This window comes from Colletotrichum fructicola (genome assembly GCF_000319635.2).
Source record: "Colletotrichum fructicola Nara gc5 chromosome Unknown KSG_Nara_v1_contig09, whole genome shotgun sequence".
NCBI classification, from domain to species: domain Eukaryota; kingdom Fungi; phylum Ascomycota; class Sordariomycetes; order Glomerellales; family Glomerellaceae; genus Colletotrichum; species Colletotrichum fructicola.
Window position 1 is genome coordinate 3,310,133 of NW_027094059.1, and position 12,165 is coordinate 3,322,297.

A 12,165-nucleotide genomic window follows, 5' to 3' on the forward strand; every position below is an offset into this window, starting at 1 on the left:
TGAACGACGTTTTCGATTCGTAAGAAGGGAGCTTGTGTAGCCGGTGGGCTGGGCTCACTACGTCGTCCTAGGCGTAGCGCGGGGGGGATTAAACCTTCCCGCTAGAGATGCTACTACGCCAGCGATGATGAGGTAATGGGCACGTCGAAAACGGCGTATGGTTAGGTGGGCAGGGGAATGCTTAAGGTGCTTGTAGCGAGTCATTGTCGCATTCACAGGCCTTTCAGAGCTTCTCCTGCGACAACGACGAGTCGTGTCTCATCAACGCCATAGCGCCGAAACTCTAAATACAACGGAGCTACCCTGGTATGGGCAGTCTTGCTGCTCTAATGGTGGGACATGGGAAGCTCTTTACGTATGCTTGTGAAGTCCAAATAAGCTTTTGCTGAGCATGTTCGCAGAGGAAAGCTCCTTTCTCTACATGCAAGGGTGAGCGTGGGAATGCATCGTGGGCATGGCCTGCCCCCCATCTGATGAGACGAGCGGTGAGACATTGGGAGAAAAGGCAACTCTAGCCTCTGCTTTCTCAAAGCTAGTTTCTAGGTGAAAGTTTACAGTACGGAAATCCCGAAATTATATGGTTAATTGGGCTATATACGAGACTTTTGCGGACCGAGAATCTGGAGAGCGGCTGAATTTGGAGTCTAGACATTGGATAGGATAGAAACTCACTGCTTTGGGAGCGTCTGTGCGAAAAGACAATGTCTCTGGTCATAGCCTGATTAATGATACTCAGAATTTCTAGTTGCAAAACTCTGGAGTTGGCCGAGGATATGGGATACCGGCCACGTAGGCTGGAGACGCTGCACAGCCTACCCAGTTCCTACATTAACTCCAGGTGAAGCCTTTGGTTTCGCTTCTAGGTACACTTCGCCTGAACTTTGGCCAATGAGCAGCATTGCCTCACAGTTGCTTATAATATGCAAGAAAAGGTTGGGCTAGATGACTGCTTTCTTTGTATTTCAAAGTCGAGATAAGTCTCATCCCGCTGACCAACGTCTCGCTTCCCTGCCAGACCGCAAACACCACGACTTATGTACACCCCTACTTCAAAAGCAACCGAGACTGAGATGATTCCAACGTTGGTTGTAAGCATGTACTCAAAGACGTTATTGCCTAGCTCTTCTGGCGCCAGTTGCTGGAAGCCAGAGACCTAAGTGGCTGGTCTGTTTTGCTACTCGATGAGTTCGGGGTGCCGGAGCCCATCTTCTTCCACGACGACCTGTCAGGTTCCAACCTTCTTTCAGTCCTGGATACAGGCCAGGAAGGCTGGCTGTTGTTTGCAGAAGACTGCGCGGACATGGTCGGCCAGTCATCTTTCGATTCCCTCGGGGCCGGGTTGCGGGTCCATCCCGTGCTCGACTGCTCGTCTCTTGGCCTGTCACTCTGAGGAGGAGGTTTCCCTCTCCATGAGGAGTCTTCTTTCTGCAGCCTCGACGGCTCCCGGATCCTCACCGGAATTCGTTGGGCGACGCTGACTTGCAAGGCACCTCCTGCGTACTCTTTGCCATTCAGCGCCTTAATGACCGCCGCTGCTTCCTCGACTGTTTCGAAATCAACAAAGCAATAGTGGTGGTTTCCGGGCTTGGATCGAGTTTCCATGTGGGGTGTGACTCGTTTCCCTATCTCTTTTCTGTCATAAATGATGCATTAGTACAAGGTCGTGGCATTCATGACCCCTCGGGCCTCGAGTTAGGACTTACGGATTGAATCCAGCTAGGATATCCCGCATCTCCTCCTGGGCTTGTTGCTGGTCAATCATCCTCGTCAAGCCACCGATGTACAGCCGCCTGCCGTCACCATCCGTGCCAACGACTTTATCAAAGTGGCCCATTGCCTCGTACGGGCTGTCCCCGGTCCCTTCAGCACCGGGCTCCTGCTGGCCTGTCCAATTACCCCATCGCTTATCATTCGGCTCCGTTTCCCTCCCCCAGACTCTCTGCCGCTGCTTCTTCGGCTCACAGGGCCCGACCTTGACTGGCCGCCCGCGGATGTCGACGCACAGGGAAGACAACGCTCGTTCAGCATCTGCACGCTCGACGAAGTCGACAAAGCAGTAGCCCGGGTTTCTCCCATTCACGGGATCGACTGAGATGACGATCTTCTCAAAGTTGCCAAAGTCGTTGTCCTTCAGCGTGTCCTCGATCTCGACAGGCCGCACGACGTAGAGCAGGTTGCCCAGGTAGATGCGGCGGCCCTCGAGGAGCGCTGCGGGCTGCTCGCGGGATCCCATGATGGGGAGAGCGCGAGATCGCTGCGTGAAGTGGCGGCTTTCGCAGGCCGTTTTGATGGGGGAGGTTGCAAACGCTCCGAAGAAGTTGGGCTGGACCTTGGAATTCAGATCAATGCGGGGGAGCTGCAACGATGCGGCAGTGGGGTAGATTGCCCTAACCAGCTCATCCCGGCAAATTTGGGGCCGAGCAGCTTGCTTTTTCGAGACGGGATACCCAAAGCTTGGCTGAGTTGCAAGCTTGGGACGGATTGCGTGCTGACTGTGTATTTGAGTTGTTGTGTTTGTAGTACTGGAATTTCATGACTGTGGACAGTACGCATCAGAGAACTGCAGCTTCTTTCAACATAACCCTAGATATCTATTCTTTCCAATAGTGAACACCGGCATTGGAGACTGGTCCTGGCCTCTTCCAAACATGCTTCCAAGCGCCTGTACATGACCCAGTACGAACCGGCCAAAACATTCTGCATAATCTCTCATCAGCTCGTGGGCCAACCGCGGCCTTTTTTTTTTCAATATCTTGTTCACATGATGAAGACAGGCTGCCGGTTACCAATGAGCTCACTCTTGGACACCTGAACATCCTTCTTGTCAAAATCGTGAAGCGTCAGCCAGCAGATCATTCTGAAAACCAGAGTATACCAGACTGTGAGCCGTTGCATCTCAATCTGCATCTTCACGGTGTTTCCCCAATCTCTTTGCACCACGATGCCCCGAGATGACCACGTCTTTCTGTGCACGAGACCTGGTGACGGGAGCCCGTTCTGGTGCTTTGCCGTGGGGAATGTAGGTTGGTGAACCTGGATCCGAGGCGATGGCATAGGCGAGACATCAGCATCGTTATCCCCGTTTTCTGCGCGTACGGGTGACCTTCTACGTAGCTTTGAGATGCTGTGGATCTCCCTGGTGACTTCCTCTTCATCTCCCCCTGTTGTAGAGCTCACGTTTGTCGAGCCAATAACTCGCCAAAGGATTTGATCAAAGTAAATCTCCATGAAACGCTGCTCTCTCATTTCGAGAGGTACGCCTAGTAGATCGCCGAAAGAGATGTCATCCGATGCTGGCTTGCTTCCATTGGCGCCCTGGCCATCTTTGGCGTTCTTCTCCTGGCCAGGGTCGTTGATGGCCTTGAGAACGACCTGCAAGTGACGACGAAGAACATCCAAGACTATAGCCTGGTTTCGCTTGTCGATGAGTTCATCCAGAAACTCGATTGTCTCATGTAGTTTCGTCATCCGGGTGTGACTGAGGGCGGCATCGGTGCGGAAGTCTTGCTTGAGAGACTCGGCCTCTTCGAGCATCGAGCGAATCTGCTTGACTTCTTGTTGAATCATATCATCAGGCTGCTCATTGTCTTCCGTCATCAGCGAGATTGTGTCTTGAATGCTGTCTAGGTCTCGACCAATGAGCTCGGAAAATGCGCTGAGAAGCCGGACAAGCGATACTGACTCCCTATCCCAAGGGAAAATCGTCGGGTTGGGCAAGAAGCGGAAACATCTTCCTTTGATGTGCAAAACTCGAGCAGTCATTCCAACAAGCTCGAAGGTCACTGGGTGATTCTGTTAGCTAGAGTTACACTTGGGAAGTGGTGTGCTTACCGGGAAAGATGTGCCTGTGCTTCTTCTTGTCTTTGTAGTAGAGAATCGTTTCGACATTGCAGCCGATCTGCGTGAGCGTCTCGGCGATTTCACTCTCGCTGCCCAACTCCAGTATCTCAACCTTCACGTTGTCTTTCCCGGACGATGTCTTCAACGGGTCTTGCCACTCCACATCTTCTGCCTCGTCCTTCTTCGCTCGGAAAAGAGTAGGGACTCGACCAAAGCATAGCTCCTTGACCTCTGATGTCGGTATCAGTCGTCGTTCGCCGAAAGTTGTTCTGCCTGTCTTCTCAAAGACAAAGACGATACCGAAGTCGGCTATGCGAGAGCCAGTCAAGATGTAGCCGTTACCTTCGGCGCGGTACTTGTTGTCGTCACGATCGAAAACTTTCCAGTAAATACCGAGGACGGAAGCAAGCTCGACTAAATGAGAAATGGTCGTGATTGCGTATGGCTTTTTGATCGCCGGATTTGTGTCAAAGCTCCTCTTCTTCGCCATGATCTTGACTGTAAGGGTCACAGGCGGCGGTTTCGTTCCCACGGGCATGAATTTTTGGCCCGATTCCTTGTCCCGCTCCTCCGCCTCCCAGTCTCGCGAGTCCTTTTCCATTCGCTCAATTGCATTCAGCAAGTACACCCATGTTGCGAGCTCATTATTGACGGTGTGGACGCTTTCAAGGTCGTTCTTGGGAGACAGCTTGTCGTAGTCAACACGGGTCTGCTTGCAACTGTCTATCGTGCCCTCCGCATGCCACGCCGCGCCTTCTCCCGGGTTTCTCTCGTTTCCCGGAGGGGCCAGAAAAATGATGGGCGCTTCGAACTCGATCTCAAGTCGCAGCTGCCTCCACCTGAACTTGCTTTTGCTGTTTTTGGACCACTTGCCCATCACTCGCTCATCACAGTTGGGGAGGCCGCGTGCTGTTGCGAACACAGCTTGCGCGAATTGAAGCGTCGCCGCAAAGAGGGCGACGATAGCAATCACGAGAGCCGCAATGGCCACCGAGACATCCTCTCCAGCCATTGTAACCTGGTAGAAGCGGCCAAGAGCTGTTTCGGGGCAACGGGCCGGCGCGTGGGCGTGGGAACATGTATCCCCGCTTGCTCCAGCGATCGGATCGGCGCGGTGAAGTGGAGTTCTCCCACTCAGCTGGTGATCTTATCGTCGGTCGGTCTGCCGGTGGGAGACTACTGCTCTCACGGCCGTGTAAACTCCAACACAGTGGTAAAATGAGCGTGGCCCTCAAGCAACCGTAGCCGATTTGAGAAGAGAGGGGAAATTCGTCAGTCACAACGGCGAGGCTCTGGGAATTGCTGCCCTTATGGCAGTCCAACGGCCCGCGCCGCCTGAAAGAGAGTCGTGACTGCAGCTGAGCTTCGCTAATGCAGGACCCCTGGCGATGCGCCCCGAATGGCTTGCATCAGGCGCTTTTTTGCAGTTGCGAACCATTGCTGCGGCTCAAAGACGCCAGAGCCTGCTTCGGACCTCAAAAGAAAGGAGAGCCCAATTGGCTGCCTGCTTTCAAGGGTCGTCTTTGTGCAACCAATAAGTGCTGGATGGCTCCCCTTCCACGTCATGATGTCTTACTTGGTGGGAGACACAGAGGATATCTTGGGTGCCCAAAAGAAAAGCTGCGCCAGCGCATGCAACTCCCCGCGTATTCTCCAAAACAGGCTGTGGCAGAGCCTCATGAAACGCTTTTCTCGGCCTCCGCCAGTTGGGGATTTCTGTGATCGTTGCAATGAGGCCGGCTAAATCGGCATCATATCAGCCAGTAGCGCGTTGAGCCTGGCCAACGTGGCAGCGTCTGTGCAGAAAATCTATCAGGAAAGCCTGAATTAAATCCTCACAGTGAAAGAAAGATTTCCATCATCCGCTTGAGACCTGATCGTGATAACATAGCCACAGCTGGTAAAGCCGCATTACATCAAGGGCCACCGACCTGCGAGACTCCGAGATCAGAATTGCCGACTGTCATCAACCCCTATTCAATCTTCCTACATTGCAAATGTTTGAAACCATCTTCTTTGCATTTCGAAGTAATAACAGCTGCCATATTGCCAATGTCTAATAAGGATAAAGCCCCTGAATGCCGGTGATTGAAGGTTGCATCTTGATTGCTCCCGTCTTAAGGCCAAGGGTTCACCTTGGAGTTGTGTTCGTCTGATGATGCCGATCCCGTGTCGTCTGTGCGCTGAATTGCGGGAGGATCGGGACCTTAATATCGGGAGCTAACCAGCTACTCCATGGTAGGATTTCGGACGTCTCCCGAGCCTAAAAAATTCAAGCGCGATTTTTTCTCTTTTTCTTCGCCAAATGTTAATCAATAATCAAGTACTGTAGAAGATGAAGAAAACTTGGGTCGTAATGCCGTTATATTATTCTACTCTATGAAATTTGCTCATTACTTCTTCAAAATGCCGTGTTGGCTCGAATGATTGGACGCATTCTCCACATCATCCGGGAGATTCTCATATCGTCCATTTATACGGTGGTCTCCATCCTGCCGAAATTCTGAAACGATGACCTCTTTTGTTTGCATGATTCCCTCCATGGGGCCCATTTTGCGCCTTGTGGAGTTCATCGCGAACGACTCCTCCGGCCCCTGGGCTCGAACAGTCGATCGATGAACCGTCGATGCGTGGGTGCCGCCGCCGTAGTAGTGAAGACCTGATGGGTTGGTCGATTTGCCCGATGACTTCTTCTGCCTCCTCTTGTTCCACATGCCGTAGATCGTCGGGGCGTTGACGACGATTGCCGCGGTGAGCAGCTCAGTGCTGGCCCATGTCGTGCGGTTGGTCTGGAGGTCCTTGTTGTTGATGTTGATCGGCAGGCGGATGACGGTGATAGCGATGATGAAAATTCCGAGGGTGAATAGGGCGTAGAGTTGGATCTTTCGCTGCCAAGGGGTCTTGAGGGAGACAACCAATGGAATCGGGAGGACGAGAAGCATGAAGTCGGTCACAATGTTAAGAACTCCAACGACAACAAGTTGAAGCTGGGCCTTGGAACATGATCCTGCAAGGGCGAGTTGTCAGTCATAATGTTCTCTTGACAATCCTCAAATATGACTAGTCACATACCAGGGTCAGGCAGAACCTGCCAGTAAAGGTGAAAGGGGTTGCATTCGCTGAAGGTCGTCACCTGGCAGGCGACGTAGGTGCCAAAGAAAATGAGGGAAAAGGACCAAATGGTAATCTTCTCATATCGCAAGTTGAGAATGAGCCGACGGTAGACGTCCAACAAGACAAGCTTCTGCAACCAAAGACTTGAGCCGAGTTAGTATATCGATCGCAACTCTAAAAACCTTCCTGACTCGATTTCGTGCAGAAGAGGGCATACAAGCGAGGACGCAACATGGGTTGTTGCAGTGCACCAGGGGGTTATCAAAGGGGAGAACTGACTAAGAGTTGTAAAAAACCCGGTTGACGAGAGACAGTTTGCTGCCGATCTCCCGTCTGTAGATCTCCTCGTCTGTAAAGTCGTGCGAGTCTCGATATTTCGGCGTCACGTTGTTCGTCCCCCAGGTCAACACCACATGAATGAGGCCAAGTCGAGTCAGTGCGCAGACGCAGGCGGCGATAGTGAGATAGTCGCCCAGGTTGTACTCCTGCCTGGCTATCTTCCTCCAGACTAGCCTGGCGAACATGACCGCCAAGGCCAGGCAGCTGAAGAGCCAATGGATGAGGAGCGTCGGGTCATCCATGGCCGGCGAAGTTCCGAAGGGGGCACTCGCACAGCGACGTGGGACGAAGGAAAGGTCAAGAGAGAAAGAGACGACGAAAAAAGGGTCCTTCGAAAGCAGTGCAGACGGGGCAGTTCATGAACCATTATTATCCTCTTTGCCTCACCTACACTAAGAGATAGGGGCCCTGCTTAGTCCCAACCGTACGTCTCCTCATCCCGGCGCCTTGCGAAAGGGCATCATACCATTCCGAGAAACTCTTGCGGCGTGACCAGTTTCCAGACCTTGCGAAGAGGCCGGCCCAGATGAAAGGATCAGGGCTTGAGACCTCCGTTCTTCAACCCCAACTTTCCCTGCGCCTTCGGATGCACGTCGGCTGCAGACTCCCCCATCCCAGGACAGATGTGTGATTGCGATCCACCGTGGGGCTCTGTCCGAGGGGGGAGGTCTTTAGACTTCTAGAAGCCGAGGTGACCGGACTGGTCGTTACGGACTTACAAGAGGTAACGTAAGATCCAGGGATCTTCTTTCTTTTTTTCTTGTGCCGCAGCACCGCATGCAACATCGCTTGCCGAGAGGATTTAAGCGTACCGAAGACGATTCGAGTGTGGAGCGGATTTCTTGATTCTTCAACAACAACCGGCATGAACAGGCAGCCTTCGCTTAGATCTTGTTCTTCAGCGACCGGAACCGGACAGACCCTTTTCTTCTTTTTGCCGACGGAGTAGAAAGACACAAAATACGATATCAAAATCTGCCCCCCCGTGGCGGGCGTGCGTGCGTGCGCGTACCTTGCAGGGATGCATCGGAGGAGCAAACGTCCACTAGGAAAAGACGGGGATGGCCTGACGGTTGATCTGGGCACTAGCAAAAGCTAGCGGTAGATACAGCCACAGCCGTCTTGCCGTTCTGAAAAGCCGGTAAGACAGTCGGTCTTGGCCACCACTTGGAGTCGAGCAGGTTGATTCCTTGATTCCCCAGTGAATTTTGGGCCCGATCAACCGATTGTCCACGGCCGATGTGGGAAGATGTGGGAAATGGATCAAGATCATCATAATCACCACTCTTCGACCCGCCATAAGATCACCAAACTCCCCCACCAAAATTGCAAGTCATTGCTTTTCTCTCTTCAAGCACACAAGTTCCCTCTTCGGCACTTGTCCTTTTGACAGAACTTAGCCCCCAAACCCGAGCTTCCCATTGCGTTTGACAGCAACCCAAGAAAGCGATCCCGAAGCAGTTTTTCTCTCCTCTTTCCTCTGCGCACGGAGATTAATGCTCGGACATGATCCGCATCCAGCCCTCTAGTGAAGGTTAATATCCATGGTTGTTCGACGATGCTACCGCGGCCCCGTTCTATATGAGACCCTCGCGTGTGTTGAGGCCCTGGTCCCTGTCGGCGAACTGACTCGCGCCCGGACAACACCACTTTAATATGGGCAGGCCAACTTCTTCGATGAATGGAAATTAGGCAGTGCTGAATAACCCCCAACTATCCCCTATTGTCAATTGAGCCCCCCCGAGTTCCGCCGTATATCGTACGCCGTGAAGTTGCCCAGTCTCCATCCCACGATCGGGAAGTGGCCGCGTGGCGTCTCGGTCCATCGGGCGAGTGCCGCTATCCAGACTTACAGACCGAATCGAAGCCTTGGAGGCGGTGGCGTCCCGCTAAGCTCACCGGCAAGCCATGTCTCGACGTCGTATTACCTCATTCCTTGGCCGCTCCATCAGCCCTATCATTGAAATCACTCGAAGGATGGGACCCTTATGCTAGACTAGCGGAGCTCGCGGCAAGGTGATTTTCGTTCAATTAAAAAGAATGAGTTGCCACCCTTCCGTCGCGTGGACGGAAACTTTGTTGATCCCCTGCCCAACCACTGTCGCTCTTTTTCTCAGTCACTCTCCGTTGGTTCGGTTCTCCCTTCCCCCTTCCACTCCTTTTGTTCCAAAGGGTCTCCCATCTAGTCAATTGCTAGCCCCCCGTGTCTCATTTGGTATCAAGGTGACACACGCCGACGCAGCACAATATGCAGTTCCTCAAGCTAGCTTCTGTGGCCGCCGCTCTGCTGGGCCAGGCCTCCGCGTTCCCCCAACGCGGCGGACCGCCAGGCTTCCCGGGACAAGGCGCGCCGCCTACGCCGGATGAGGGATGCGTTGATTCGGAGGTCCCCTACATTCGTTCTTACTTCTACGTCGGAGGCGGTTACGTCGACGATGGTTCCGGCGGTCACATCTTCCGTGACCAGATGTACGTTGAGAAGTTGCTCCCTACCTTTGGCGTCACCCAAGAGACGCCGATCGTCCTGATCCACGGACAGGCCCAAACGGGTACCGTAAGTGCAATGCAGATCCCAAAGAGGCCCTCTTCGGAAGGTCACAATCTTCTCGGCCGAGCCTTGAACCTTACTGATATTGTCCCCAGAACTTCCTCAACAAGCCCGATGGCGGCCGTGGCTGGGCTTCTCACTTTGTGAGACAGGGCTTCGAGGTCTACATCGTCGACCAGACGTTCCGCGGCCGCTCCGCCTGGATGCCCGCCTACGGCGCGACCAAGCCCTCGACCTACTCCGCTGAGATCATCCAGCAGCGCTTCACCGCCGTCAAGGACTACATGCTCTGGGCCCAAGCTGCCAACCACACCCAGTGGCCCGGTACCGGCACCATGGGCGACCCGATCTTCGATGCCTTCTACAGCTCCAACGTCGAGTTCGTCAACAACGCCACGTACCAGCAGAAGACCGTCCAGGACGCGGGTGCCGCCCTGCTCGACAAGATCGGCCGCCCCGCCGTCGTTCTCGGTCACAGCCAGGGTGGCATCATGCCCATCATCATCGCCGACGCCCGCCCCGAGCTCACCAAGGCCCTCATCCTCCTCGAGCCCACGGGTCCTCCCTTCCAAGAGGCCATCTTCAGCACCAAGGCCGGCCGTCCCTATGGCTTGACCGACATCCCCATCACCTACTCCCCCGAGGTCACCGACCCTACCACCGACCTCGTCCAGGCGACCTACGCCGCCAAGGGCGAGAACTACGTCCAGTGCGTCCTGCAGGCTGAGGAGCCCGCGCCCCGCCAGCTCGTCAACCTCGCCAGCAAGCCCATCCTCCTGGTCACCTCCGAGGCCTCCTACCACGCGCCCTACGACCACTGCACCGTGGAGTTCCTGCAGCAGGCCGGATGCAGCAAGACCGAGCACCTCGAGCTTGGCGAGGCTGGCATCCACGGCAACGGACACATGTTCTTCATGGAGAAGAACAGCTACGAGATCCAAAAGGTCCTGCGGGACTGGATCCTGGCCTTGTAAGGGCGGTCATAGCGGTGTGTGGGGAGAGAAATGCGTGCCCACGTGTGCAAATATGTCAATGCTAGTCGAGCGGATACCCATAGATGATGACAATCGTAATCTGGTAATGATGTGCGCCCTCCCAACACCTGTCCTAACTTGAAGTGGTGATATCGGCCCATGCGTCTTTGTGTTATTGGGGGCGATCAAATTATGTGATGCGATCTTCCAACAACTTCCCGAACTTGAAGCATGCTCGTGGCACTGATGATCGAATCGCAGACGGTGTTTAAGAGAAAAGACACCCCGGCTACTGAGCACGACTCATTCAAGATCGGCGCCTAATTCTACCATGGCTATATCACCGCTGCAAGTCATTTATTAGCCGTGATATCGCCTTGCGTTGTATCTTTGACGTCTTTTGTGGACCTTCACATGTGCCTCACTCATCATCCTGGCCGGCAGAAGGTAAGGCGGACGGCTGGACGGCTCTCGTCTACTCATCACAACGTCCGTGTCCTGGTCCCGAGAACGAAAAGGTCCGCCTTGGATGGGGACTGAGAGAAGAGCCTCGGCTCATGCCCGCCGATATCGTCATGACAGCGGAAAACCAACGAAGGAAGAAAGCTTGTCCTTGCAAAGACCCAAAAGTCGCGATGAATTGAAGGCTAGTGTGGGCTTAGTCTTCCGGAAACCTGGCTGATGGCGCACCATATCAAATTGACTATCGTGATAAGATCTTCCGTTTCGCAAACGGCGAACTCGAACTTCTTTGATCAGTGAATCGAATTGCCTTTTCAATCTGTTCTTGTGCCGAACTCCCGGACCTCATCGGACACCGCCTAGTTAAATTGCCGTGGAGCGGCAACGGGGTAGTCCCGGAAAAGTGGGGGAGCACCCGGGTCACACGGGGTTCAGGCTCGGGGGTTCCGAATGTGAAGCGAAATTCACATTATATCCTCACCACTTCTCTGACGAAGTTCCACAATAATTTGGACATGATATAAATGAAGGTGCGGTAGGTTGTTCGAGGTAGCCGCCGCCATAATCCACTTCCTCGAGCGAGACTTCATCCCGAGAGCGAAGAGTCTGGATCTGTTCTATCTAAGAACACGACAATTGGTTGGTAAGTACATTGGCAGTTTTTCTACCCTCTACACCAGGGTAAATGTTTCTAGCCCCGAGCTGCCTAAATCACTCACAAGACTCCTCCATGCCTCTCCATTCATGTACCCATCCGCAAAGCACTCGCCAACAAATTGGTAATACTCTGGGAATAAAGTATGGCCATCGGGCAATTCTTCCTGCTCTCTTTCGTCTCTTTCGTCTCCATCCTCGTCGTCCCCTTTTCTCTTCCCAGGAGATCCGCAA

At 53.6% G+C, this 12,165-nt stretch overlaps 4 protein-coding genes across 4 annotated transcripts; 1 reads left to right on the top strand and 3 right to left on the bottom strand.

Moving 5' to 3' along the window:
- Positions 1–1,116: 1,116 nt before the first annotated feature.
- Positions 1,117–2,233, bottom strand: pAbp (Polyadenylate-binding protein; the record flags this gene model as incomplete). The annotated part of the gene is made up of 2 exons (XM_032022189.1): positions 1,117–1,633; positions 1,704–2,233. 2 exons carry the CDS (start codon positions 2,231–2,233, stop codon positions 1,117–1,119), a joined length of 1,047 nt encoding a protein of 348 aa, XP_031880887.1.
- Positions 2,234–2,757: 524 nt separating this feature from the next.
- CGGC5_v015253 (uncharacterized protein) lies at positions 2,758–4,852 on the bottom strand (the record flags this gene model as incomplete). Its single annotated transcript, XM_032022190.1, has 2 exons — positions 2,758–3,782; positions 3,832–4,852. 2 exons carry the CDS (start codon positions 4,850–4,852, stop codon positions 2,758–2,760), a joined length of 2,046 nt encoding a protein of 681 aa, XP_031880889.1.
- Positions 4,853–6,233: 1,381 nt separating this feature from the next.
- CGGC5_v015254 (uncharacterized protein) lies at positions 6,234–7,535 on the bottom strand (the record flags this gene model as incomplete). Its single annotated transcript, XM_032022191.1, has 3 exons — positions 6,234–6,847; positions 6,913–7,097; positions 7,234–7,535. The coding sequence occupies 3 exons, from the start codon at positions 7,533–7,535 to the stop codon at positions 6,234–6,236; spliced, it is 1,101 nt and encodes a 366-aa protein (XP_031880789.1).
- Positions 7,536–9,541: 2,006 nt separating this feature from the next.
- Positions 9,542–10,815, top strand: CGGC5_v015255 (putative secreted lipase; the record flags this gene model as incomplete). Its single annotated transcript, XM_032022192.1, has 2 exons — positions 9,542–9,847; positions 9,937–10,815. The coding sequence occupies 2 exons, from the start codon at positions 9,542–9,544 to the stop codon at positions 10,813–10,815; spliced, it is 1,185 nt and encodes a 394-aa protein (XP_031880884.1).
- Positions 10,816–12,165: the final 1,350 nt, after the last annotated feature.